The sequence below is a fragment of the Lagenorhynchus albirostris genome, chromosome 2, assembly GCF_949774975.1.
Source record: "Lagenorhynchus albirostris chromosome 2, mLagAlb1.1, whole genome shotgun sequence".
Taxonomy (NCBI): Eukaryota; Metazoa; Chordata; class Mammalia; order Artiodactyla; family Delphinidae; genus Lagenorhynchus; species Lagenorhynchus albirostris.
In genome coordinates, this window is record NC_083096.1 from 69,873,638 (window position 1) to 69,900,543 (window position 26,906).

The window sequence follows — 26,906 nt, forward strand, 5'->3', positions numbered from 1 at the left end:
CAGTGAGAGGCCCGCGTACCGTAGAAAAAAAAAAAAAAAAAAAAAAAAAGAGTTTAGCCAGAGGATGTTTAAACTCTTGGTGGTTGTATTGGCCTTTCTGTGAAGGGTGAGAGGATGACTTAAATGACCTCTAAGATGACCCTTCTACCCTTCTAAGACTGATCTCAGAGTTCTTTAAACCCCTGCTCAAGTTCCCCGATCATAAAATTTTCTCTGACAATCACAGCCCAGAGTGACTCTCTAAGCTCTTCTCTCTGCTCCTCTTTACTCTCTGACTTAATTTCATGTATCTGTCTCTCTCTCCAAGAGTTTAAATTCCCTTGAGGGTAAAGAACAGAGCTTTCCAAGTGGCAGGCACCCAAATATTTGTTTCAATTTAGTAATACAAAGTTTCTCTTTTGGTTACATATTGTCCTGTTTCCTGTATTAGTCTTGGAAGTAGATTGTAAGCCATTTGAAGTCAGGGATTGCGGTTTATATTTATTTGTATTCCCCCACAGTACCCAATAGGTGCTTGATAAACATTGCTTTAAGTTGGGTGAAACCAGAAGTAGACTTTTGGCCCAAAGGAATGAGAACAAAGGTGAAAGAAGCAAAAGGTCAAAGAATACCACTGTTTTGGATACAAGTGTGGACCTCTTACTTGCAGTGAGATAAGGCTCAGGAAGTTTTCCCACAGGCAACGTGGATATACTAAGATTACAAAATAAAATCATTATAACATAGAAACTAGAAATAGTAAAGGTGTTGAGCACGAGTTTCAATTAAAAATGATGTAACAGTATAAATATTAACAGAAAGCTTGAGTATCAACATAGCCTATAGAAAGAGGGTTTAGTCAGCACCCAACTGTTAGTGAGAAGATAAGTAATTCTGAAATGCAGAGCTCTGCTGACTGATTAAACAAATGTAAAAGACATATCCACAGTCACTCAGTGATGTTTATAGAGCGTCTGTAGGTCAGTTTGTATTATCTGGGTTTGTTTGGTAATGTGATTCTGCTTTTCCCACTATTGAATTAAGCGCTCCTTTTCCCTTTTCTCCTCTCAGCGCAGCCTTGAATGCTGCGAATGGAGTGGACAGAGGAAACACAGTTTGGGGGGTAGTGTCAACATATCATTCCCCACCTGTCTCCTGGTCTTCTCCCCCAACCCTTGCATATTAATACATGTGGTTTTCACTTGCCAAAGGACGGGACCAAGGTTTCTGCAGCACCCAGCAATTTACATTCGAACAAAGAACTCAGGTCTGTCTCTCTCGAGTCCCACAGTACGACTACCTTCCCTACCACCTCCTTTAAAGTATTCCTCTAATCTTCCAGCTCCAACTCAAAACCTAGCCAGTCAGAAAGTCCCTACTTCAGGAACGCCGCCCAATCACAGTGTCCTCACCTGCAGAAGGTGAGGTCTGGGTCTCCTTACGCGACAGTCTCCTGGCCCAATCAGGGGCGGCTTGGTCTTGGAAAGGCGCCAGTCAGCCCTAGAGGGGAGTAGTGGGCGGAGTTGCACCTGGCGACGGTGAATCACTCAGTGGAGCGGCGGCTTCTTCCACCAATCGGAATGTGCAGAGGCGGGGCGTCGACCAATCGGGCGTGAAGGGAAGGGCTGGGCTGGGTTCAACCTGGCGGCTGGAGTTTAGTCCCCGCGCTCCTGTTGGGCGAAGCTGTGTCTGTTCCCGGGCTCCGGCGACTACTGTCCTATCGGGATCTTGATCATGTTGGGGACAAAGGCGAAAGTCGGGAGGAAACAGTTGCTTCTCTTCACATCGATGATCCTGTGTAAGTTCCTGGAGCTTTTGGAGGAATCTGTGGGTCTGGTCAGAGGTTGGAGGGAGGCGCTCCCCACACCTCTTGTCCACGGGAGGGGAGGGGTTCAGAAACCAGTCCGCCTCACCCTCCTAGTCCTCTTTCCGCCGCTGGCTCGTCCCTCTTCTTTCCCGTCCCCCTTACCCTGGTGAGTGGCTGGCTCCCCTCCCCCACACTGGTGAATAATGACCCCTCCTCTTACATCCGGAGCTGCCTTTCCGCACGTTCACCAGAAATAACGGGGAGAGGTTGGTTCCCCTTTCCTTCATCCTCACTTACTGGTGAGGGCCGGTGGGCGCGAGGGCCCTGCCCAGCCGGGATTACACACCTGGGAAGGGGGCCATCCTGCCCCTCCAACACGCATCCAACATACGAGAACAACCCGAGAGAAGTCGGAAGCCTCTCGTACCCTGACTTCCTTGGCCCCTGGATGCTCTGCTACTTAAGGGTCCTCAGAGAAAATCTAATGGAGGTGGGGTGGGGCGGAAGTTTCTTTCCCTGGTTGTTGCTGAAGGGTTTCTTTAGCTTTCCCCGGATTTTGGGGTTGCCATTGTTGCTCTGGGAAAAGTGTCTAGGTGCAAAATCTGGAAAAAAAAAAAAGAAATAAAATTGAAACCTAAAATTTCTCAGAACACAGCATTCAAAGTTCCTTTCTAGAATAACTACTTCCAGAGTCCTTAATAAATGTTGTTGACTGAGTGACTATTCGCAGGGGGAGGTCCTGGCTTTTGGTTGGCTGGTTCCTTCTCCGAGCCAGAACTCTGCCCTCCCCCCTGGCCTTGTTTGAGAGTTTTTGTTTCCTTTGTAAACTCCCTTTCCTGTGGAACAATGAGACTCACTTGTTGGGGCAGGCCTCCGTCTATAGATATGCTTGTGCCCGGCCGAGTGTGTGGTTTGTGCCTTAGTCTACCTGTGTCAGCACCTGCACACTTACCTGTCTGATTCTTGAGTGTCTGTGTGTGTGCTTCTGTGGATAGTTGTGTCAGTAGGGGATCTGTAAGATTCTCCATTTCCCCCTCAACATCCATGTTTTAGGAAATAAAAGAAATGAACAATTATGATCAGTATTAGCAGTTATAAGGTAATTCACTTTGCTTAGTTTGAAGGGTGTCTTAAGGCAGATGAATTGACTACTCCTTTGTCCCTTATCACAAAAATATTAACATTTGGGGTGGACTGGACCAGTGACAAGTAGAATCCTCTCCCTATTGTACAGATAAGGAAACAGGTACAAAGAGGGGAAATGACTTTTCCAGATTGACAAAAGGACCTGGGACTGGAACCAAAGTCTCCTGACTGACTTCTCCTTTTCCCACTCCTGGCTCCAGCGTCTCAGGCACCCTGTGGCACAGGAACCAGGATATCAAAACATCAGTTTGGGATACTGCTCCAGAGTCCACTATCTTACCTACCTTTTTCAATTTTTCTTTCCCACTAGATTCTTTCTTTTCTCACTTCTCCCTTTCATTCTATTCCTCCATTTCCCCCTTTTCTTCAGTTCCCATTCTTTTCCTCCCCTTCTTCCCCATTTACTTCTGTCTGTATCTTAGAACTGCTAGTGACACCCGTGGCCATTTTTTGGTTCTGTGTGGTAGTCAGTACTAAACACTTTGCCAACACTTGTGCTGTACCAGTACTCCCCACCCCCAACCTAGAAGTTTCTGCATCAGTAACTATTTGTGACAGTATTTGTCAGGCTTATAAGCTTCCTAGAGCTGCATCCTTCTCCCCTTTCCTTTTTCCTCTCCCCCTCATTTTCTATAATAATCACATACTGACACTGAAAGAGTTGTGATATCACCCTTCTGAGCTTGGGAGTGTCCTCTAGTCTGTTCAGGGAATCAAGAAACAGTGGTTTAGAGGGAGCTTGAGATGATGTTGTATTAGCTTGATAGGACAGTGGATCCTAGAAAGTTAACACGTCCAGGAGATGGAGGAACTGACCTTGTCACATGTAAATAGGGTGAGACCTGGGGGGAGCAATTTGGTTAGTACAATGAGGATGGAGATAGCAGCCAGGCCATCCCACCTGGGTTCTGGATTGGCTTTCTGCCTTATTTGTGATCTTAGGCTAGTAACTCAGTCTTTTCATCTGTAAAACGGGAGTAATAATACTTGTCCTAATCTTGTCCTGAGGATCAACTGGGATAATGGCTACATTACATATACATGAAATGATTATTATCGGGCAGCTTTTATCCCCTTTGGATTTTGTGAGGATGAAAGGATGCTGCCTATAGTAGAGCAGGTCAAAGGAAGCAGGGAGAGACCCTGCTAGATTCCAAAAGGCGAGAGCGAAAAAGTAGGGGCTTTCTTGGGCGTCTAGTCTGTCCTCTGCCCTTGGGATACTGGAAGCATATATAGGGTTCCTGCATGTTCTCCCTCCTCCCTCCAGGGCTGCTTCTCATGTGGGCTCTGCCATCTGGGAGGAAGAAGAAAGGATCAAGCAAAGGTCCAACCCCAGCCTGGGGAACCTAGTGGAGAGGAAGGCCTGAGCCTACTGAGACAGGGCTGGAGACTAAACACTGGGAGAACTGGGCCTGGGAAAAGTAAAACTGGTGACAGAGAGTACTAGTCTCCCTCCCTGTAGAGAGCCTGTGCTTAGAAAAGTTTCCAGCTATCTCCCAGGCAGGAAGAGGCATTTCTGCTTAGCAGGGTGGTGTGTGCATAGGATGACTTTTTGGTGTAACTGCAGACGAGAAAGAGGAAACCTAGGCTGGAATCCTGGTGTTTGCACACACACCTCTTACTTCATGTAGTGTCCCCACTGAAACATTCCAGGAGGGAGGAACTGCTGCCCTGTGTCTGGGTCAGTCTGTGAGTCCCGGTGTTTCTTTTGTATTGATGTTTCTGCCTTTCTAGTTTTGCTGTTCAGGGTTAGATTTACCTCAAACTGTAGATTGGTGAGTCACTCCTCCTTTCCCCTCTCTCTACTGGGGGGTTGAAATTACTCCCAGGAAAGAATCGTTCCCTCGAAACCAGAACCTAGAAACTAGTGACACAGCAAGTTGGAACTAGGAAGTGAGTGGTAGTGGAATTCCAGTGTCTTAGTCTTTCCCTCCTGGCTCCGGAACACTTTTCACTCTATGATATTTCTCTTCAGTTTCTTTGTGATCTGGGCTTGCCTGGAGTCTCCAACCTAGTTTTGGCTTAGGGTGGAGCTGCTGTAATTAAAAAAACAAAGTTTATTTATTTATTTTTTTTGCGGTACGCGGGCCTCTCACTGTTGTGGCCTCTCCCGTTGCGGAGCACAGGCTCAGCAGCCATCGCTCACCGGTCCAGCCGCTCCGCGGCATGTGGGATTCCCGGACCGGGGCACGAACCCATGTCCCCTGCATCGGCAGGCGGACTGTCAACCACTGCGCCACCAGGGAAGCCCCAAAGTTTATTTATTTAGAAGAGGTTAATGTGGTACGAGAATCAAAATGATATAAAAGAGTGGGGTTATCACTCCCACCCTGTTCCTGTTCACTCCATATCTCCCCCAGTTTCCTATACATCTTTCCAGTGTTTTGTTATACAAATATCAGTATATATAAATATATATTTCTTTCTTTTCCCTTTTCTTACACAAAAAGAGGCACACTATATTCATTGTATTCCATCCTGTATCTTGTTTATTTCATTTACTATACCCTGGAGATCTTTTCATATTGGTGGTGTGGCCTTGGCCATTAGAATATTCCACCCCCTCCCCCGCCCTCCTCCCCAAGTCCTCTGGGTCAAGGGGCGTCTGTTCTGCCGACTCAGAAGTGACTGACACTCCTGATCAAAGACAGATTTAAAAGCTATATACATTTTATGTGAGAGATTAGGAAACGATGGGGCTTGTTTTTCACATCTGTTAGCATTGAGGAAAGACCTTGGGGAATCTCTAAACTCAGACCTGCTTCCTCTAGAGGTTCAGGGAAGATCTGGATGCCACTTGTCAAACGTAATTGTGGAAGAGGTTTCAGTGCTGTCAGGGGGTTGTGAGAGGTAATGTGAGTGGATACATACTGGAGTTTTCCAGGCATTGAAAACTCAGAGTTCATCTGCCTGGGACTCCCTGATAAGCAGAGTTTCTGTCTAAAGTCTGCCTGGTGTCATTTGTTTTACAATGTGTAGGACAGGAGGAAGCAGCTGGTTGGCAGGAAGTTTGATGCCAGGCCCCCTGGAGTGAGCCCTGGGCAGGCAGGCAGAGCCTTCCTTTGTAATGGGGAGATGGGTGGGGGAGGAGAGCTGAGCAGGTAGAACTGGAAATTCTGCTGAGAGAGGGCAGGAGGGAGCAATGGTGTGAAAGCTCTCCTGTCCTACACTGCCATCACCACTTTCCACCATCCTCAGAGGGCCTTGCCAGTTGAACGACGTTACTGAAAGTACAGCCAAGCCTGGCTGTTTAGACCTAGCGCAGCCTGTTGTTGGGCTCACAGAGCCTTCCTCTTGCCCACGCATTCCTTATCTGTCCCACCCCAAACCCCAAGAGTGACTTCAGTCTCTACAGGGTGAGCGGTGGGAAGGAAAGTGCAAACTGGGGGTGGTAGCCCTGGGTCCGGGTTCTAATTGTATTACAATGTCAAATTCATTTGTTAATCCAATAAACATTGGTGTTTACTATGTTATGAGCACTGTGCTAGAGATTAGGGATAAAAAGTGAATAACATCTGCTATCAAGAAGCTCTGAGGGGAGTCAGGTATTGTAACAATTAGCCCACGTTGTGAACACACTGTAGCTGGGGGCTTTCTAAGGCTTTGGCTTATCTTCCCTATTCCGAGGCTCTAGCTCCCTTACAGTGGGAGTGTCCTATGAGGCTCATCTGCGTAGAGGGGAAATTTGGATGAATTCTTAGAGAAAACCAGAGACTAGCTTGGCTGGCTGGCTGGCTACCCTCCTTTTCCTTCCTTTGTTTGTTTGTTTTTAAATGGATCAAAACAAACTCATTGCACGAAAACAACTTAAGGAAAGTTCTAATAATTAACAGGATGCATAGAGAAAACAAAGATTTCTTAGTAAAGCAGCAGAAGGAAGTAGCTTTTCTGTTGTGGGTTTGACCTGCGTGTACAAGGGAGGGTTGTTGGTGGGTTCTGTCAGATGTCTGGATGCCTCCACCCTCTGTGACCACCTTCTCATCACAGCATTGCTTCAAAGCGGCAAAACACAGTGCTAGGAACGGGGGAGGATACAAACATAATTTGGTTTCTCTGTTCTCAAGGAACTACAGACATATATTGACTAAGTAGAATACAGAGCACCGTGCGTCAGGGGCTGTCATCGAAGCACGAAATGTTTGGGGAGCATAGAAGGAAATAGTTACTTTTTAAAATGATAAATTTTTTATTAAGAAATAATAGATGTTCAATGTGGAATAATGGGAAAACAGAGGGATATAGAGAAAGTAAAATCACATGTCATCCTATTATCTAGAGAGAAACACTGATTGCTGGTTTTATTCTAGTCTTTCCACTATGAATAAATGTGTGGTAGAGATGACCTGTGCAAAATATATCAGAAAAAATAAAATGGCCGTTTGGTGTCACTGACTTTTCCTTAAGTCTTGGCTCTGTGGGCAGAAATTGATGAGGGTCACACCAGCTCAACAGAAATCCATAGACATCAATGTTTAAACCAAACTGTGTACTAATGCTCCTTGGAGCTGTGGCCGGTTTGTCAGATTATGTAGGAGTTAGAGTGGGAAAAAACAAAACTGTGTTATAGATCCCTTCTCATTTAGATTATTAGTTAATGACTGAATACTAGTTTTAAATGAGGTAGGTGACTACGTTCTATGACAGAGAGGATAGGAACATCTATATGCCCTGGTATGGTGGTAACATGTCCTGACTGTATTTTTTTTTTTTTTTTGAGCAAAGTACACTTTAAACAAAATCCCTTCTATAGTATTCTACTGTATGGCTATCCTGTAATTAACTGGTCACCTTTTGTTGAGCGTTTAGGGTTTTTTTTTTCTTTGCTGTACGAAATACATTAAATTGTCCTTGAACATACATCTTTAAGCTTACCTTTAATTATTTTATTTTCTTAGGCTATATTCCTAGAAGTTGGAGAGAGATTAATTTTGATTGGGGGAAGGCATTATGCATCAAGGCACACTGGAACAGGATCTTGAAGTATGAATGGTGTTTCCTTGCTGCTCTGCTGAAGATGCTGTGTAGTGCAGTAGTTTTGGAGACTCAGAGTTAGGCAGACTTGGGTTAAGATTCCCACCTTGTTGTTTGCAGCTGTGTGATTTGGGGTAACTGTGCTAAGCCTCAATGTTCTCATCTATAAAATGGGATGATAACAATAGTACTTGTCTTCCCAGGGTTTTTTTTTCTTTTCTTTTTTTTCCCTCCTCACAGGGTTTTTAATGAGACAATGCATGTGCTCTCATTTCTTCCTGCCTTTTTCTCTCCTTGAAGTTTATCAGACTCACATACAGAATCTTGATAGTGTAATAGTCTATTTCTTACTCGTCTGTTACTTCATTTCACCTTTAAAGTCTTATTTAATCATTCTGTGCTTCCTGGTGTGTCAGTATTTGGGTATTTCCTGTTATTCTTTATCATCCTTCCTTTCTTTTTGCCTTTGTTTTTGCCTCTCCTTTCTTGCTTTGTTTTATTTTTCTTTGCCTCTTGTGATCTTTATTATTTTTTTCCCTTTTTATTCCCCTTCCCACTCTTTTTTCTTTAAATTAAAACACTTAATACATACTTGTTTATTACACAAATGTAGAACATAGAAGAGAAAAGCTGCCTGTATTCTCATCTCTCAGATAATATGCACTGTCCAGTGTTTGGTGTCTATTCTTCGAGATTCCTTTATGTGTATATTCGGGTATTTATTATTTGTAAAAATAGGGTCATGTTCTACATATTGTTTTTACATTTTGGACATATTTCTATGCCTGAACAAATTGATTTACCTTGACCTTTGCGATGGCAATATGGTTATTTTTATTTGTTTTTGTTTTACATAGTTGTGTAATGTATCATACCATGGAGCCAGATTACCTGGGTTAGAATCCTAGCTCTGCCTCCTACTAGCTTTGTGAACTTGAGCAAACTACTTCAGTTCTGTGCCCCGATTAACTCACATGTAAGATGGGAGCAATAATAATATTTATTTCATAGCATTATTACAAGGATTAAATGAATTAAACCTGTAAAGGGCTCAGAAGAGTATCTGGTACATAGTATTCAAGAAATGTTGGCTGATGGGGCTTCCCTGGTGGCGCAGTGGTTGAGAGTCCGCCTGCCGATGCAGGGGACACGGGTTTGTGACCCGGTCCGGGAGGATCCCACATGCCGCGGAGCGGCTGGGCCCGTGAGCCATGCATGGCCGCTGAGCCTGCGCGTTCAGAGCCTGTGGTCCGCAACGGGAGAGGCCACAACAGTGAGAGGCCTGCGTACCGCAAAAAAAAAAAAAAAAAAAGAAAAAAAAGAAATGTTAGCTGCTATTATTTTATTCATTTGGTCATGCTCAGTAACATGTGTCTAGAATTTGGATATAATTAATTAAAAGTATAGGACAAACCTTGCAGAAGTCTTCAAGAATTCTGTTGATTTTTTAAAAAATTATTTTATTGAGGTATATTTTGCATACAACATTATTTTAGTTTCGTATACAACATAATAATATATATTTATAGTTATTGAAGAATGATCACCACAGTAAATGTACATCTATCACCATACATGATTACAGAATTTTTTTCCTTGTGATGAGAACTTTTTTTTTTTTTTGTGATGAGAACTTTTAAGGTCTACTCTCTTAGCAACTTTTAAATATGCAATACAGTATTATTCACTATAGTCACCACGCTGCCCGTTATATCTCCATGACTTATCAATTTTTTGTTTTGTTTTGTTTTGTTTCTGCGGTACGCGGGCCTCTCACTGCTGTGGCCTCTTCCGTTGCGGAGCACAGGCTCCAGATGCACAGGCTCAGCGGCCATGGCTCATGGGCCCAGCCGCTCCGCGGCATGTGGGATCTTCCCGGACCGGGGCACGAACCCGTGTCCCCTGCAGGCAGACTCTCAACCACTGCGCCACCAGGGAAGCCCCGACTTATCTATTTTATAACTGGAAGTTAGTACTTTTTGATCCTCTTCACCCATTTTGCCTCCCAACCCCCCACTCCTCACCTCTGGCAATCACCCAATCTGTTTTCTGTATCTGTAAGCTTGGGGTTTTTTTGTTTGTTTGTTTTTGATCCCACATATAAGTGAGATCCTGTGGTATTGGACTTCCTCTGTTTGACTTAATTCACTTAGCATAATGCCCTTAAGGTCCATCCCTGTTGTCACAAATGGCAAGATTTCATTCTTCTTTATGGCTGAATGATATTCCATCGTATATGTGTGTGTGTGTGTGTGTGTATATATATATATATATATATATATATATATATATATATACACCACATCTTTATCTATTCATCCATTGATGGACACTCAAGATATCTCCCTATTTGGGCTGTTGTAAGTAATACTGCAGTGAACAGGGGGCTGCATGTAGCATTTTGAGTTAGTGTTTTAATTTTCTTTGGATAAATATCACCCATAAGTGGAATTGCTGGATCATATGATAGTTCTATATTTAACTTTGTAAGGACCCTCCATACTGTTCTACAGTGGTTGTATCCATTTACATTCCCACCAACATGAGCTTTGCATGAGGGTTCCCTTTTCTCCACATCCTCACCAACAATTATTATTTCTTGTCTTTTTTTTTTTTGGCCGTGCTGCGCATCATGGGATCTTAGTTCTCTGACCAGGGATCGAAGCCGTGCCCCCTGCGGTGGAAGCATGGAGCGCTAACCACTGGACCACCAGGGAATTCCCTATTTCTTGTCTTTTTGATAATAGCCATTCTAACAGGTGTGAGGTGATATCTCATTGTGGTTTTGATTTGCATTTCCCTGATAATTAATGATGTTGAGCATCTTTTCATGTACCTATTGGCCATCTGTATGTCTTCTTTGGAAAAATGCCTATGCAGATCCTCTGACAATTTTTAAAACAGATTGTTTAGGTTTTTCTGCTATTGAATTGTATGAGTTCTTTACACATTTTGGATATTAACCCTTTGTCAGATAAGTTAGTTGCAAATATTTTTTCCTATTCTCTAGGTTACCTTTTCATTTTGTTGGTGATTTCCTTTTCTGTGCAGAATATTGATTCTTTCACTGTGCATACTTGAGTCAAGATTCAACCAGAATGTCCACAGCTGATGCCCAATTTAAACCTTTGTGTTGGTCTGCTTGGGATGCCATGACAAAATACCAAAGACTGGGTGGCTTGAACAACACTAATTTATCTTCTCACAGTTCTGGAGCCCAGAAGTCCAAGATCATGGTGCTGGAGGGATGGTTTCCTCTGAAGCCTCTCCTTGGTTACAATGGCAGCCCTCTTGCTGCCTGTTCACATGGTCATTCCCCCTATGCATGAGCACCCTTGGTGTCTCTTTGTAGAAGGACACCAATTAGATTGGATTAGGACATGTCCTAAGGTCCTCACTGTAACTTAATTACATCATTAAAGGGCTTGTCTCCAAATGCAGTCACTCTCAGAAGTACTGGGGGTTAGGGCTTTCATATATGAATTTTGAGGGAATACAATTCAATCTGTAAAAACCATGAACCATTTTGAAGATTCTGCAGAAAGAGCAGTGATCTAGCCAGGTGTCTCCTTGGGTTGCTTTTGTGATCATAAAAGAAATGGGGGTGTTGTAAATGGATTCACATCTTTTCCCCATTTCCCCCCTCCTCCCATTTTAGACCTTGCATTAGAAGGTCTAAAATGTGTGCAGACCTTGCATTGCATTGGCTCTGCACACTTCTACTGGTTGTGAGAAACCAGCCTCTACTGTTGTGCATGCAGACACCTACAGACACACTGCAGCCCAGGTGCAGAAATGAGGCCCTTTTGCAAAATGGCAGGTGGAAAGCACTCATGTGCAGAGAACTTTAATTCTGTTTCATAACTATGAAGCAAATTAAAAACACTTAATTCTTAAATTGTGAAGCTAAATTAAAAGAAAGATTAATAGAACGCTCTTTTTTTTCTTCTGAGAACTAAACATTAAAAAAAAACACTGTTGCTAGTATTAAAATTTTTTAAAGATTGGGTTTGAATCAAGTTTGTTTTTTCTTCTTTTTAAAAATATTTATTTATTTTGGTTGTGCCGAGGCTTAGTTGTGGCATGCAGACTTCTTGCTTGTGGCGTGCAGACTTCTTAGTTGCAGCATGCAGACTCTCAGCAGCGGCATGCATGCAAGGTCTAGTTCCCCGACCAGGGATCGAACCCAGGCCCCCTGCATTGGGAGCGTGGAGTCTTACCCACTGGACCACCAGGGAAGTCCCAAGTTTATTTTTTCTTTATTTGGGTGTGCCCCATCTGCCAATTTGAAAAATGGGCTTATCTTTGTAGATAAACCTTAACAAGTAGATGTTATAGCGAATGGTCTGCTCTGACCTAATTTGTTAAGGCTCTATGTTGTTCAGTGTCAGTTTGTACCAGGCATTGTGCTAAGTGCTGAGAACTCAGAATGGTAGATTAACACATTATCCCTGCTCCTTGGTTGTTTACTGCCTGATAAGGGAGAGATATAGGCGCATAGATGATGTCATTATAATGTGGGAAGTGCTTTGACAGTGTTTTGCATGGGGTAGTGGAAGCCAAGGAAAGAGACCTTAACTTGTCTGTGGTGAGGATTGGGGGTGGGGTAAGTCATTTCCCGCAAAGTAATGTGTTTGAATACCTGCTGACCAGGTGGAGAAAGAGGGGACAGGGTGTTCCGTATAACAGGAATAGCATAAGCAAAGGCAGAGGTTGTGAAACTGCACGTCTTTGCTGGGAATTGTAAGTAGTTTTGTATTGCTGGAGGGTAAATTGCAAGAATAGGGAGTGTGGTGAAGATGATAAACTTATCACCAGGTCGGTTGGTGCTAGAACTCTTGCCTGGCTGAAGAATTTGGATTTTATCTTACAGGTAATGTGGAATCGTTGGAAGCTTGAAGCAAGCGTTAGATTTGCACTTTTTAGAAGGCTGTATAGTGTAGCCCAGTCTCTGGAATTGGACTGCCTTGATTTGAAGCTGTACCACCACTTAACTGCTCTGGGCCTCAGTTTCCCCATGTAGAAAACAGAGGTGATAATAACAGTATCACCCAACTCCTAAGGTTGTTGTAGGAATTAAATCCATGTGATGTGCTTATAGCAGTGCCTGGCATATAATATAGTAAGTGCTCAATAAATGTCAACTCTTTCTGTAGCAGTGAGGTGGAGGAGGGATGTGAGTGGGTCAAAATTAAACAAGGCAGAGAAACCTATTGAGAGACCAAATGCAATTCTTCAGATGACGATGGTACTAAAAAGTGGCAGTGGGTCTGTGGAGAGGAGGGGCCAAATTTGAGGGAGATTTGGGAGATGACATTGTAATGCTTGGTGTTGGACAAGAGTGAAGGAAAGATGGTGATGGCTTAAAAGGTTCTAGAGTGAGTGACCAAGTAAATGGTGATACCACCAACCTGGAGAGGGGGGGGGAAGCGAGAGGTAGTGGGAAATGATGAGCAGTGTGAGATTGCAGGAGGGGGTGTGTGAAGTCCAAGTAGAACCGTCAGGAGGCACAGCAATAGGAGTCTGCAGCTCAGGCAAGAGGTAGTATCTGGAGCTGGCCATACATTGGTGTAGAGGAATGTTGTGTATTTGAGATTTCCTAGAGAGAATATGGAGAGGAGAAAGGGCACAACATGGAATGCTGGGGATTACTAATATTAAGGGATGGACAGAGGAAGCAAAGTTCAAGAAGGCGAATAAGATAACCCTGAGGTGGAGGGAGGACCAGAAGGGCTGAACGCAGAAACCAAGGGGGTGGAGTAGCTTGAGGAGGCAAGTGGTTAGTAGGGTCAAACATCTCACAAAGGCCACAGGAGGTAACTGAAAAAGCAAATACTGGATATCTTTAATTATAAGACTACTTTAATGTTTTGGAAATTGGGATGTGACTTACAGCCCATGTACATATTTAATATGATGTTTCCCCAAGAAGCTATTATTAAATTGATGTTATATCTTATAATCAGGGTATCTTAGAATTGAGGAATACGATTGGTGACCTTAGTAAGATCCATTTTAATTTCAAAGTGAGAGCCAAAGACATATTGCAGTAGGTTGAGCAGTGAATGTGTATGTTGGGCTGGAAACAGTGTGTGTAGACTACTTCTTTAAGAAGTTGAGAGAGAAAGGGAGGAAAGGATTGTCACTAGAGAGGGGTGTAAGATTGAGTGAAGGTTTTCTGTACATGAAAGGGCCAAAAAGTCTATTTTTTTTTGTCTTTGTGTACAGTCTTTATTTGTTGAAATACCATTAGATTTTTCCTCAGGACAAGAGCAAAGATCATCCCCTGCAGAAACTTTGGAACTATGTACAGAACTTTACAGAACAGAGGACAACACTTTAGCTGAAGCCTGCCTGCTGACCAGAGAAGGGTGTTCTGAGTGGACTCAGCAAAGAAAAGGAAATCAAGCAGGGAAAGCCCATCTGAATCAAACTTCAGCTGCCATCAGGGCAAGTCTTGTGATGGTCACAGATTGGAGGCTCTGTTTATGGAAGGTTCGAGTACAGCACAGGGGTTCCATGTATCTTTACGGCTACACCCCAGGCTGAGGTGCCATTAAGTCAATGTCACTCAAATTCCTGGCCAGCCAAACTCCGGCAGCAAAGAGTCCCAAATTAAGGATCAAGTTCCTCTGGAAGAGGCTTCCCTGGTGGCACAGTGGTTAAGAATCCGCCTGCCAATGCACGGGACACAGGTTCAAACCCTGGTCCGGGAAGATCCCACCTGCTGTGGAGCAACTAAGCCCGTGTGCCACAGCTACTGAGCCTGTGCTCTAGAGCCCACGAGCCACAACTACTGAGCCCACGTGCCACAACTGCTGAAGCCTGTGCACCTGGAGCCCGTGCTCCACAACAAGAGAAGTCACCGCAGTAAGAAACCAGCACTCACCACAACTAGAGAAAGCCCATGTGCAGCAGCGAAAACCCAACACAGCCAAAAATAAAATAAATACATTAATTAATTAAAAAAAAAAAAAGTTCCTCCAGAAGTCATTTCTATCGGTGGCAAAGCAGTAGACTCCCCGAAGCCAGTCTCCCACGTTGTCTGGAATTTCAGGAGCTTCATTTGCTGAGCCCACAGTGGTCATGCCAGCCCCACTGGAAGCGATAGCAGCACCTTCACGTTCCACAAGGCCTCTCACCACGCACCTTCCAAAAAATCTATTGATGCCTTTGACTTTGTAGTTTTTCTTGTTGTGAACATGGAGTAAATTAAACATCACAATGGAAAAGGTGAAATTTCCTTCTGTTTTGGTTTACCATGTTAACTAGTAGGACATTTGTATGTACAGTATGCCAAGTATAGGTCCAAGGTCAAGTGCAAAAGGGAGGTCGTGATGAGGTAAGGGAACATATAAAATAGATGAGGAAAATGGATGGGGAAATTGTGGGTGTTGTGAGAGAAAACCCTCAGCTCTGCTGCTCTATACATGATGGTTCTAGAAAAGAGTCTTTTTTTAAAAAATAAATTATTTATTTATGTATTTTGGCTGCGTGGGGTCTTCGTTGCTGCACTCGGGCTTTCTTTAGTTGTGGCGAGAGGGGTCTACTCTTCCTTGCGGTGCGCAGGTGGCTTCTCTTGTTGCAGAGCACGGGCTCTAGAGCGCAGGCTCAGTAGTTGTGGCGCATGGGCTTAGTTTCTCTGCGGCATGTGGGATCTTCCCGGCGTAGAGCTCGAGCCCAGGTCGTCTGCATTAGCAGGCGGATTCTTTTTTTTTTTTGGCGGTACGCGGGCCTCTCACTGCCGCGGCCTCTCCCATTGCGGACGGAGCACAGGCTCTGGACGCGCAGGCCCAGCGGCCGTGGCTCAAGGGCCCAGCCGCTCCGCGGCACGTGGGATCTTCCCAGACCGGGGCACGAACCCGCGTACCCTGCATCGGCAGGCGGACTTTCAACCACTGCACCACCAGGGAAGCTCTAGAAAAGAGTTAGTCTTTCCAAGGCAATTACAGTGATAGAGGAGAGATGGTTTAGTGGGCTGGAATGTAAGCATTTTTCCGGCAGTATTTATATATATTTATATGTATTACTGAAGAAAACTTTGAAGTCAGAAAAAGAAGTATGTACAGAAGGACCTATGGGCAGATGATGAGAATAATAACACATAATACTTATTTGGTGCTTCCTGTTGGTCAGACACTCTTGTAAGCACTTTATTTGTATTAGCTTGTTTAACTCTCAACAACAGCCCTTTGACATAGAAATTCTTATTATCCCCATTATACAAGTGGGCAAACTGAGGTTCAAAGTGACTAAGTGGCTTGCCTGGGTCACACAGATTATAAGTAACAGAGCTGGGATTTGAATGCAGGCAGTCTGGATCCAGAGGCTTGTTCAGGAACAAGAAGGGGAACGTGGATCAGGATGTCTGAGGTGTCCTGGGGTCACTAGGAAGGAAGGACATGGTGTAGAGGCTGAACTTAACTCATGGTGTGAGACGCAGCCACAGGAGAGTTTTGAGTATTGCAGTCAGGCCACAGGCAGACATCAACAGTCCTGCATCAGAGGAAGATGAGAAGGCCCTGAGGTGAAGGGCCCTGTATTTTAAGCAAGAGGAGAGAAGCCTGGACTAGGTAATAGCAGTCAGAATTAATGAGAAGGGGAAGATGCCAGTTGCCCAATATGTTTGTGTATATATGTGGTGATGTCATTCCTGCACATGTTTTAGATCTGATAATCTGAGAGGACTCAAAAAAGAACTTCAGGGCTTCCGTGGTGGCGCAGTGGTTGAGAATCTGCCTGCCAATGCAGGGGACACGGGTTCGAGCCCTGGTCTGGGAAGGTCCCACATGCCACGGAGCAACTAGGCCCGTGAGCCACAACTACTGAGGCTGCGCGTCTGGAGCCTGTGCTCCACAACAAGAGAGCCCGCGATAGTGAGAGGCCCGCGCACTGCGATGAAGAGTGGCCCCCGCTTGCCACAGCTAGAGAAAGCCCCCGCACAGAAATGAAGACCCAACACAGCCAAAATAAATAAATTAATTAATAAACTCCTACCCCCGACATCTTCTTTAAAAAAAAAAAAAAAGAACTTCAGCTGAAGTTAGAAGTGAGGCAGAAACAATCATCAAATTCATATGCTGTGATTTATTTATTTATTTTCTTTTGGGCAGTCCTTTATTTCAAAGGCTAGTTTTTAGTTTAATTACAAGCTGTTCTTCATTTGGGTGGTGTCATAGGTTGGGTTCTTGGGAAACTGACTCTGAGATGTCAATTATTGTACCAAGACATTTATTAGGGAGTGTTCTTGGGATCCACACCTATGGAAGCAGGACCGGGCAGAGGGAAAAGTTGAGTTGCATTGTAGTCCCAACAAGGCCTCAGCTTACTGCACAGGGACCTTTGAAGCAGAAATAGCCCTTCAGTGTTGTCCCAAGGTGGGGAGTTGGGGAGATAGAGATGGGACTTTTTTTTTTTTTTTGAGATGGGACTTTATATGTGTCCTCCCTCCCTTTCTTTTGGTCCCACGTGGCACATTGGATCTTAGTTCCCCAACCAGGGATCGAACCCAAGCCCCCAGCAGTAGAAGCACGCATGGAGTCTTAACCACCGAACCACCAGGGAAGTTTCCAAAAGTCAGTTCTTGCTGGTTCCTTTTTTTTTTTTGGCCGTGGAACTTACTCAATCTCAGTTCCCTGGCCAGGTATTGAACCTTGGCCATGGCAATGAAAGCCCAGAATCCTAACCACTAGGTCACCAGGGAACGACCCCCCCTCTCATTGATCAGGCATTGGATGCCGGTGCCCTGACCCTGTTGCCGCCTGGTAGGAGGCATGGCCCTGGGCAAGGCAGTGTTCTGGGTATCCTCAGAGAGGGCTGATGGCTGCAGGCCTTCTTCTGGCAGCAGTCCCAGCAGCTGAGACAAAAAGTCCTTCATTCCTGAAGAGAGATCTGGTTTGCACATCTCGGTGTACATCACAGGTAGCAAATTGTAAAATTCGAGAATCTTAAAAAAACAAAGTTCCCATCATCAAAGCAGAGAAAGTTGACTTGGGCAAAAAATCAAAGCATTTAATTGTCAGCGTTCTTGATGAGACCTAGAGACTTCCATGTCCTCAGTTTTCAATTTAGTGAAGACTATTTGGGTTAATTTCTGTATCTGTTATTACATCTGATTATAGATTTGACTTTGAAATATAATGCCAAATATACAAAGTAATATGATTAGAAATAATTTCTAGATAAAATGGACCTGACTTTTAAAAGAATCATATTTTAGTACATAGTTTGCCTCCATTACACTAGTGGCTTTTCTGAAAAGCAGCATGGTGTATAAAAGTATGGTATAATAAGGGAAAAAAAGAGGTATAGGAGAGACCTGTATGCTAATCTCAGCTCTGCCATTTCCTAGCTATGAAAACTTGGATCAGCCACTTAATCTTTTATTTTTTCTATTTATTTATTTATGTATGTAAGTATGTATGTATGTACGGCTGTGTTGGGTCTTCACTGCTGCCTGCGGGCTTTTCTCTAATTGCAGCGAGCTGGGGCTGGTCTTTGTTGCGGTGCGGGGGCTTCTCTTCTTGCGGAGCACAGGCTGTAGGCGCGCGGGCTTCAGTAGTTGTGGCACGCAGGCTCTAGAACGCAGGCTCAGTAGTTGTGGCTCGTGGGCTTAGTTGCTGCACGGCATGTGGGATCTTCCCACACCAGGGCTCAAACCCGTGTCCCCTGTATTGGCAGGTGGATTCTTAACCACTGCGCCACCAGGGAAGCCCCCCACTTAATCTTTCAGGTTTTAAAAAAAAAAAGAAAGAAAGAAAGAAAAGAAAGAAACAAGAAAAAGAAAATGAACCTAAAGGATTTCAGAGAACATCTAGTTCAAACCCATCATGTTTCAGATAAGAAAAGGGAGGTTCAGGGTCAAGAGACCATATTCAGTTACTTGGGTAATTTAATAATGAAAAAGTATACTTGCATTTATCTAAAGAAGACAGGACTTTGACTTAAAGCTATGAATAAAGCAGCCTTCATGAGTTTGAGCTTTGAAAACATGAATGAGAGTAATTGTGTACGTGCAGGTTGGTAACTATATCACACCATCCTAGAATCCTCTGGCACCGGTGCTTATTCTGGGATGTGTGGGCCCCTCCTGTGAGCCCTGCTGCCTCTCTCCCACCATGTTATTTAATTAGCCTTGCCTCTCCTCACCTCCTCTCTCCACCTCCACCACACACCACATTTTCCTTCTCTTCTCCATTGGGCAGGAGGAGATTCTAATGAGATGATCTGAGCCCACTTCTGGTCCAGAACCCGCTGTGTGATCTTAGGCACATTTCTTTACTTTAGTTCCTCATGTAACACTGGGATGATAATGTTTGTCCTGCTGATCTGTCATGCTTGTTTCAAGGATCAAATGATATAATTGTATGTGAAAACACTTTAAAAAGCACAAAAGGCCCTACAAATATATTATTATTATCCTATTATGGCTCCTCCCTTTCTTCCCTCCCTTGCCTCCAGCTTTGCTGGCTTCCTGCCAGGATTGTCTGACAAGTGACTGCAATTATTTGCTGAGAAGCTTTCTCTGAACCCTGAAATGTCATTTAGAAAGCTGCTCTTGGACTAGGAGGAATCTGATTAGATTATTGGGAGTCACAGAGGGAAATTTTTTTTTTTTTTTTTTTTTGGCGGTACACGGGCCTCTCACTGTTGGGGCCTCTCCCGTTGCGGAGCACAGGCTCCGGACGCGCAGGCTCAGCGGCCATGGCTCACGGGCCGAGCCGCTCCGCGGCATGTGGGATCTTCCCGGACCGGGGCGCGAACCCGCGTCCCGGGCATCGGCAGGCGGACTCTCGCCCACTGCGCCACCAGGGAAGCCCAGGGAAAAATTTTTTTAAATAAAGAAATTGCATTAGAAGGAAATCTTTTATTTCCATTGATTAAAACATGTATTAGCCTGCAATTGTAGCAAAAAGCATTTTTAAAAGATATTTAGAATATTGGTGAGAAAGTGTGAGATCCGAGAGGCACGTGAATCTCTTGAATCCCTTGACCTTGGAATCTCAGCATGGAGAGTCCCAGCCCTAGATGCCCATCAGCTGGGACTGCTCTTCCCTCTCCACAGCATTCCTCTGTCCACTCCTGATGGACCCACCTCTCTTCTTCTTCTCAGGCTCACTGGCATTGGGCAGGGGTGCAGTGCAAACTTCTGAACCAGTAGTCCGAGTTGCTGAGAATAAACGTGAGTTGGGAGGGGCTGTGGAGGGTGGCGGGAGTTGGAGGGAAAGGAGGTGAGCAGGTGCAGACCCCTGGGGAACGTCCAGCCCAGACTGTGGTTTGGGGCCATTTCCCCAGCTTCTCCATTTACTGCTGTTTCTTCCTCCCACTAACTTTGATCCTGTCTGTAGCTGCCAAGTTGTCCTGCTCCTACTCCGGCTTCTCCTCTCCCCGCGTGGAGTGGAAGTTTGCCCATGGCGACATCACCAGCCTCGTTTGCTATAACAACAAGATCACAGGTGAGTCGCTCCGCCTCCGTGCTGGCTGCCTAGGTTGCAGGGGGCTCACCCTGGGGCTGAAGTCCCCAGGGCCTTCCTGTCGCCTTTCCTGGGGGAAGAAGAGAGCCCCCTGTGCCTTGGGTGCCACCGTCACCAGCTTCTCTTAGCTTTCCAGCTCACTCTGCCCCTGCTTCCTCTGTCCTGGTAGCTTCCTATGAGGACCGAGTTACTTTTTCGGACAGTGGCATCACCTTCCATTCTGTGACCCGGAAAGACACGGGGATGTACACTTGTATGGTCTCTGACGAAGGCGGCAACACCTATGGGGAAGTCACTGTCGAGCTCATTGTGCTTGGTACGTGCCACAGGTCTTCTGTGTGGGCTTGCGATCAATTGCTTCCCTAAACCCTTGGCAGGCTCTGCTAAGCTTTGGAGCTCGCTGATGGTGAAAATGCTCGTGGCGGTGGGGCTGGGGGGGGTGGTGTTCAGAGTCCTGGTGCTGTCAGAGAAGAACGAGCCCCTGGTTAGGGGGAAACTAAGGGCATAGTAAGGAAGGAAGGCTAGAGCTGATGGATGGGAGTGTCATGCTACTTGGCCTTCAGGCAGCCGTCCTGCTCTTGTGACAAGTACCTTCTCTCCCTCCCCAGTGCCTCCATCCAAGCCTACAATCAGTGTCCCCGCCTCTGCTACCATCGGGACCCGAGCAGTGCTGACCTGCTCAGAGACAGACGGTTCCCCACCTTCTGAATACTTTTGGTTCAAGGATGGGGTACTGATGCCTACGGAACCCAAGAACAACCGTGCTTTCAGCAACTCTTCCTATACCCTGAACCATAAGACAGGGGAGCTGGTACGGACGGGGTCAGGGTAAAAGATGTGTATGAGGGGGTCGCAGGGTTATAGAACCTCCGAAAGTGGGGAAGAAGGGCAAGCAACAAGGTAACCTTGACATTAGGATCAGGAGACATAAAAGACAGGTACTTGGCTTCTTCAAGCAGGAAGCCAATTCGTCTTCTGCCCTCCAGATCTTTGACCCCGTGTCGGCCTCTGATGCTGGAGATTACACTTGTGAGGCGCAGAATGGGTTCGGGCCACCCATGAAGTCAGACACGGTGCACATGGATGCTGGTGAGTGAGGGCGTGGCTGGGGCTTGAGCTCAGACCCCAGGGTGGGGTTTGGGGTCTGCTCTCCGTCCTGGCTTTGGCAATGTTGGCAATACCATGAACGAGATTTCAGGTGCCTGACGTCTCATTTGTGTCCCATAGTGGAGCTGAATGTAGGGGGCATCGTGGCAGCTGTCCTTGTAACACTCATTCTCCTTGGAGTCTTGATTTTTGGCATCTGGTTCGCCTATAACCGAGGCTACTTTGACAGTAAGTATTTGACCTTAAAGGCTCTCCTTGGTATCATCCCCATTTCAGGGCCTGGTTCTTGGGTGCCACCTGAGTACTGACCTGATACTGAGCCCCGTGTGTGTTGGGGTTACCTCCCAGGGAGCACCGGTCACCCGTATCTCAGGGCCACACGCTAGGTCCCCCATCTTCCTGCGCCGTGCTGTCTTCTACCCTGCTGACACTCATGGTCCCATTTCTTGTCTTTCAGGAGCAAAGAAAGGGTGAGTGAGCTGCTGTCCTAGAGCTCTCTAAGGTTGAGTACATGGATGTATATGGTTTGAAGCTGAGATGTTCCCCGGGGGAAGGGGTTGGAGGGGAAGGCAACGAGTCTGGTAGGGAAAAAACATCTGGATTTCTAGCCCTATCCACTATGGTCCTGTGCTTGTCTTTTCTCCCTGCACCCAAACCTCCCTACCGAGAACTCTGTGCTTCCGTGAAGTTCTCAGTCCCGGCCTCTAAAGTTAACAAGCAGAGGTTAAGGAGAGGGACTAGGGGACTGAGCGTCTCCATCTTCTGACTTGTCCGTAGGACCTCGAATAAGAAGGTGATTTACAGCCAGCCCACTGCTCGAAGAGATGTGAGTATGCCTGCCCTGGGATGGGGAGGTCCTCCTGGCTGGAGTAAGGGGTTTCCAGACTGTGTTTATATGTATTCAGGGGATTATCAGCTAAAGAAGACTGTAGAGAGTTGACTCGAATGTTTTATTTCTCCAGGGGGAATTCAGACAGACCTCATCATTCTTGGTGTGACCCTGGTCCAGCTCATCTCCCGTCCTCTGTGCTTGCCTTACTCAGGTGCTACCAGACTCTGGCCCCTGATGTCTGTAGTTTCACGGGATGCCTTATTTGTCTTCTAGCCCCCACAGGGGCCCTCACTTTTATCTTAGTTAGGATGTGTTTTTTAAATAATGTCTGCCATGTGCACCTTCTAACTTCCTGCCTCCCTTCCTTTCCCACCACTGCTGAGTGGCCTGGGACTTGTTTAACGCTCTTTTCCCCCATCCCCCGTCCCTACGAGGGATCAGACAGAAGTCCTGACTGATGCCTGCTGAGTTCCCTTCCAAGTAGACTACGAGGGTGGCGGGGCACTCACTGCCCCCTGCGCGCAGCGGTCCTCACATAGGGAGGGATCTGGAGCTTGGTTCCTTGGTGCTTTCTTGCCGTACTGAGGACCGGTACCAGCTGTTCTAGAGTGGAGACCGGAGCAGCTGAAATGGTTGTTTGGTGACGACGTCAAGTCTCTTCTGCCTCTGCAGCCCACTTTCTTCTGTCTTCCCGCCAGAAGTACCATGGGCTCCTCCTGCGCCGTCCTCTTTCTGAACACAAGCAGACTGACAGCAACTATGTCTGTGGAGAAAACAAGAGTTTTGGTTGTGGAGATCATAGTAAGCTTTCAGGGCACACGGAGCAGAAGAGTTTTTAAACCACTGATCTACAGAAAAGAAAGCTGGAGCTGGTAGCTCAAGCCATCACCCTTCCCTTGGCTGGAACAACTGGACCCACACTTTTAAGATGTGTCTGCAGGGTTGTGGGAATTTGTGTAGTAGTCAGCTCTGCTGAGCACGTGTGTGTGTCTGTGTGTGTGTGGTATCAATTCTATACTGAAATTGAGTGTGTGTTGGAGGGCTTCTTAGCTCTTTGGTGAGATTGTAGTGTGGGAATGGGAGAAATGAAATACCTAGGCTCCTTCTTAGTACAAACAAGAAAATCCCCAAAGCCCTGCTTCCTAGCAACCTGGGCTGGTCCCTAGCTCACTGTCCTACCCCTTCCTGGTTCCTGCCTTCAAGGCAGACGTTGGACCCTCATTTCCAGAGTCCTCTTGTGGCAGGAGAAGGGCACCCCGGGTGAAGTGATGGTGTACTCTGGGTTCTACTTGGTCTGATCCACTCAGTGAGAGGAGAAATGCCCACCCTGCCACCTCTGTCAGCCAGATGCACTAATATACTTCCCTGAGGCTACAGGAAAAGCAGCCCCAGAGCCTGAGGCAAGATTTCTCAAATCATTCTCAGAATCACTCCTTTAGTAGTAGTTTAAAGTAGTCCTACTTCTCTATTTAGGGGGTAGGTGTAAGGAGAGCAGGAGCGAGCAGAGTAGTCCTGCCCACCATCTTGACCCTTCTTTGCCCTTACATCTGTTTCTCCCTCTACCCCAGCAGCCCCAGTCTATTTATTCACTAGCAAGAGGGCAAATAAGGGGTCTCCTAGGATTGATTTTGCTAATTTCTGTGGAGGATACTGAACGCCACTTTGCCATGTTCTGTTCCCTCATCTGACAGTCCATCACAGAACTGAGTTTTCTTTTCATCAAGGATCCAGAAGGAAAAACAAAAACCAAATCGTATCGTCACGCACCAATAAAAAATAAGCTTTCCAGACGGAAATAGAATCTAATTAGGCAATAAAAGTAGAGATTGAGAAACGGTTCAGTAAGAATGAGGTTTTTGAAGTACGTTTCAGTTTTGTATCATTGCTGGGGGACAGGGTGGGAGGGATGTGGAGAAAAGGCCACAGGGAAGCAGAGGTGAATCATTGTGCCTGCAAGCCTGAAGCAAATGGCTCTTCACTCCCTAGGTCACGACTTGTGAGGAGTATAAGTCAGTTATTTACCAGCCTTGGACTTTACCGCTCCAGCTTACAACAGTCCCTTGAGTTGGAAAACACCTCGTCTGCTTTCATTTTAGAATGTTACAACTAATTTTTGTAATAAATGTTTATTTTTCACATTGAGTTTAAGTCCTGAAGTTTTAGCTTAAAAGAATTGGGACCCCCAAAGTGACTTGAACATTCAAAAATCTTACCTGTAGTCTTTTTTTTTTTTTTTCCTGTAGTCTTTTTAAGAAAGAGATTAGGGATATCCTTCTAAATAGTATGGTAGTTCGATTTCACTTTAACTGACCATTGGCCTGTACTTGAATGGGAATGCTTCAAATGGACATTTCCTACATTAAAAGGAGACTTAGGGCTTGAGGAACGGGGTAATCCATAGAGATTAGTGTTTTAGACATGAACCCACCCTGATTAGGGATAAAATGATTGGACATTAAGGATGTATTTGTTGTCCCTGTCTCAACAGGATCTGCAGATCAAGGCCAGGGGAGGGGAAAGTGGGAAATGGGGTTGGTCCATTTCTGAATGACAGGACAGTATGTTCTATGGGGGCATGGGGACAGCTTAGTAAAGGAGATAAATGAAGAAAAAGTACAACTTGCACTTTAAGAAAAAAAAATCTCGAATTTTGTAGCTCTTCCAATTTATTATCCCTTCTTTGGTACTAGCTGTAAAAATCTAATATGAAATGGAACTTTTTTTGACGGAAGTAATTTTTTTTTCCTTTTGGCCGCGCTGCACAGCTTGTGGGATCTTAGTTTCCCAACCAGAGATTGAACCCTGCCTGGGCCCATGGCAGTGAAAACCCCGAGTCCTAACTACTGGACCACCAGGGAATTGCCCAGTAACTTGTTCAATAATTACTATCATCCACTAACTTCCTTACTGGGTATTACTACTATCCCCATTTCACAGATAGGGAAAAGAGGCACAGAAATGCTCAGGAACCTGCCCGTGTTCACACAACCAGTACTAGGCAAGTAGTAGATCTGGGATTCAAGACAGCTGGGGAGAGACTGGATAGCATATGTCTTGCTCACAGTGACCCTGTTGGAGGAGGAGCTGGAGATAGAAGTTAACTTCCCCTGTAGAGGTAGGTATGTGGGAATTAGGAGAGGACATTGAAAGTAGTGATGTCCACCTGGGGTTTTCTCTGAACTGTGACTACCCCAACAGTATCTACAGGACAGAGACAAGCAATTATGAAGCTCTTGGTAAAATGGGGGGCCTATGAGCGCCACCTTCTGGAATGAAGGATAACATCGCTGCATTTTTGCCAGTGACCTAAATGAAAAACAAGGCATGCATATTTGTGGATGGCAAGGAGATAGAACAACAACTTCATCAGCTTGCAAAATGAGAAGTCAAAAAGATCTCAGTAGGCAGGAATGATAAACTCCATTTAAGAAGGTGAAGTTCAGTGGTAATAAGTGTTAAGATTTTGCCTTTGGGCTCCCACAACCAATTCTTCATGTATAAATTTGGAAGGATGTAGAATGTCTAGAACCAGAGGGATACTCTTTGCTGATGGTACTAAACCCCTGTATCAAGTTCTATTTTAGATGTCAAACTTTAAGATGATTATAGACAAACTAGAATATGTTCATAGAAAGTGATCTGGGTGGTGAAGGGACTTAAAACTAGAAGCCATCTAGAAGCTTAATAAAAGAATCAATGTCAAGCCCAGAGAATCAAAGACTCAGACAAGACAAAATTAGATATTTGAAGATTACTGGGTGGATGGTCCCAAGGCAGAAAATTAGGACCAATGGATGATGACTAAGAAGACTGGTTATAATTCAGAATGTGCCCTTCAGAGCTTCAAGGAGGAGGTGCTGTATGGAAGAAAGAATAGCAGTTTTGGAGTCAGGCAGAACTTGTTTGATTCCACCTTCTGCGATGTTGGCAAATTTTTCTCTCTGGGTCTCAGTTTTGTCATCTAAAAAATTGGTGATAATACCCACCCTATGAAATTTTTAGAATTAAATGAGACAAGGTCTGTAAAGCACTTTACAGTACCTCACATTATAAGAGCTGTCCATAACTGCTTCCAAACTGGATATTCTAGGCCAGGAGTTGACAAACTTCAAATAAATGGCTAGATAATTTTGTTTTTTTGACTTACAAATTTTTTTTTTTTTTTTTTGGCTGCCTTGGGTCTTCGTGGCTGCACGTGGGCTTTCTCTAGTTGTGGCGAGCGGGGGCTACTCTTCGTTGCGGTGTGTGGGCTTCTCGTTGCAGTGCCTTCTTGTGGAGCATGGGCTCTAGGCACGTGGGCTTCAGGAGTTGTGGTGCACAGGCTCAGTAGTTGTGGCTTGTGGGTTCTAGAGCACAGGCTCAGTAGTTGTGGCACACGGGCTTTGTTGCTCCATGGCATTTGGGATCTTCCCGGACCAGGGCTCGAACCCGTGTCCCCTGCATTGGCAGGCGGATTCTTAACCACTGCACCACCAGGGAAGTCCCCTACTAAGGTGTTTTTATTTTTTATTTATTTTTTAAAAGTTTTTTTAAAAAAAATTATGTGTAACATAGACAAAGTTATTTGTCAATAAATTTTTAAGGAATTTCA

The 26,906-nt window shown here is 45.3% G+C and overlaps 1 protein-coding gene across 2 annotated transcripts; it reads left to right on the plus strand.

Annotated features, from left to right (window-relative positions):
• The first annotated feature begins 1,602 nt into the window (after window positions 1–1,602).
• F11R (F11 receptor) lies at window positions 1,603–26,906 on the plus strand. 2 transcript variants are annotated; one of them, XM_060135097.1, is made up of 11 exons: window positions 1,603–1,777; window positions 20,016–20,084; window positions 20,251–20,358; window positions 20,546–20,692; window positions 20,985–21,187; window positions 21,363–21,465; window positions 21,604–21,711; window positions 21,941–21,953; window positions 22,261–22,309; window positions 22,446–22,526; window positions 24,302–26,906. In XM_060135097.1, exons 1-10 carry the CDS (start codon window positions 1,714–1,716, stop codon window positions 22,479–22,481), a joined length of 900 nt encoding a protein of 299 aa, XP_059991080.1. In that variant the 5' UTR covers window positions 1,603–1,713; the 3' UTR covers window positions 22,482–22,526; window positions 24,302–26,906. The 2 variants fall into 2 exon arrangements, with proteins under 2 accessions (XP_059991080.1, XP_059991069.1); XM_060135086.1 differs by having other exon boundaries at window positions 22,446–26,906.

What these genes read in the sequence shown, in the direction of transcription:
- F11R (XM_060135086.1), top strand. Translation starts at nt 1,714, where the DNA reads ATGTTGGGGACAAAGGCGAAAGTCGGGAGGAAACAGTTGCTTCTCTTC. An exon ending in CTATAACAACAAGATCACAG is followed by an intron (nt 20,359 to 20,545) that starts GTGAGTCGCTCC and finishes CTGTCCTGGTAG; the next exon opens with CTTCCTATGAGGACCGAGTT. An exon ending in ACCATAAGACAGGGGAGCTG is followed by an intron (nt 21,188 to 21,362) that starts GTACGGACGGGG and finishes TCTGCCCTCCAG; the next exon opens with ATCTTTGACCCCGTGTCGGC.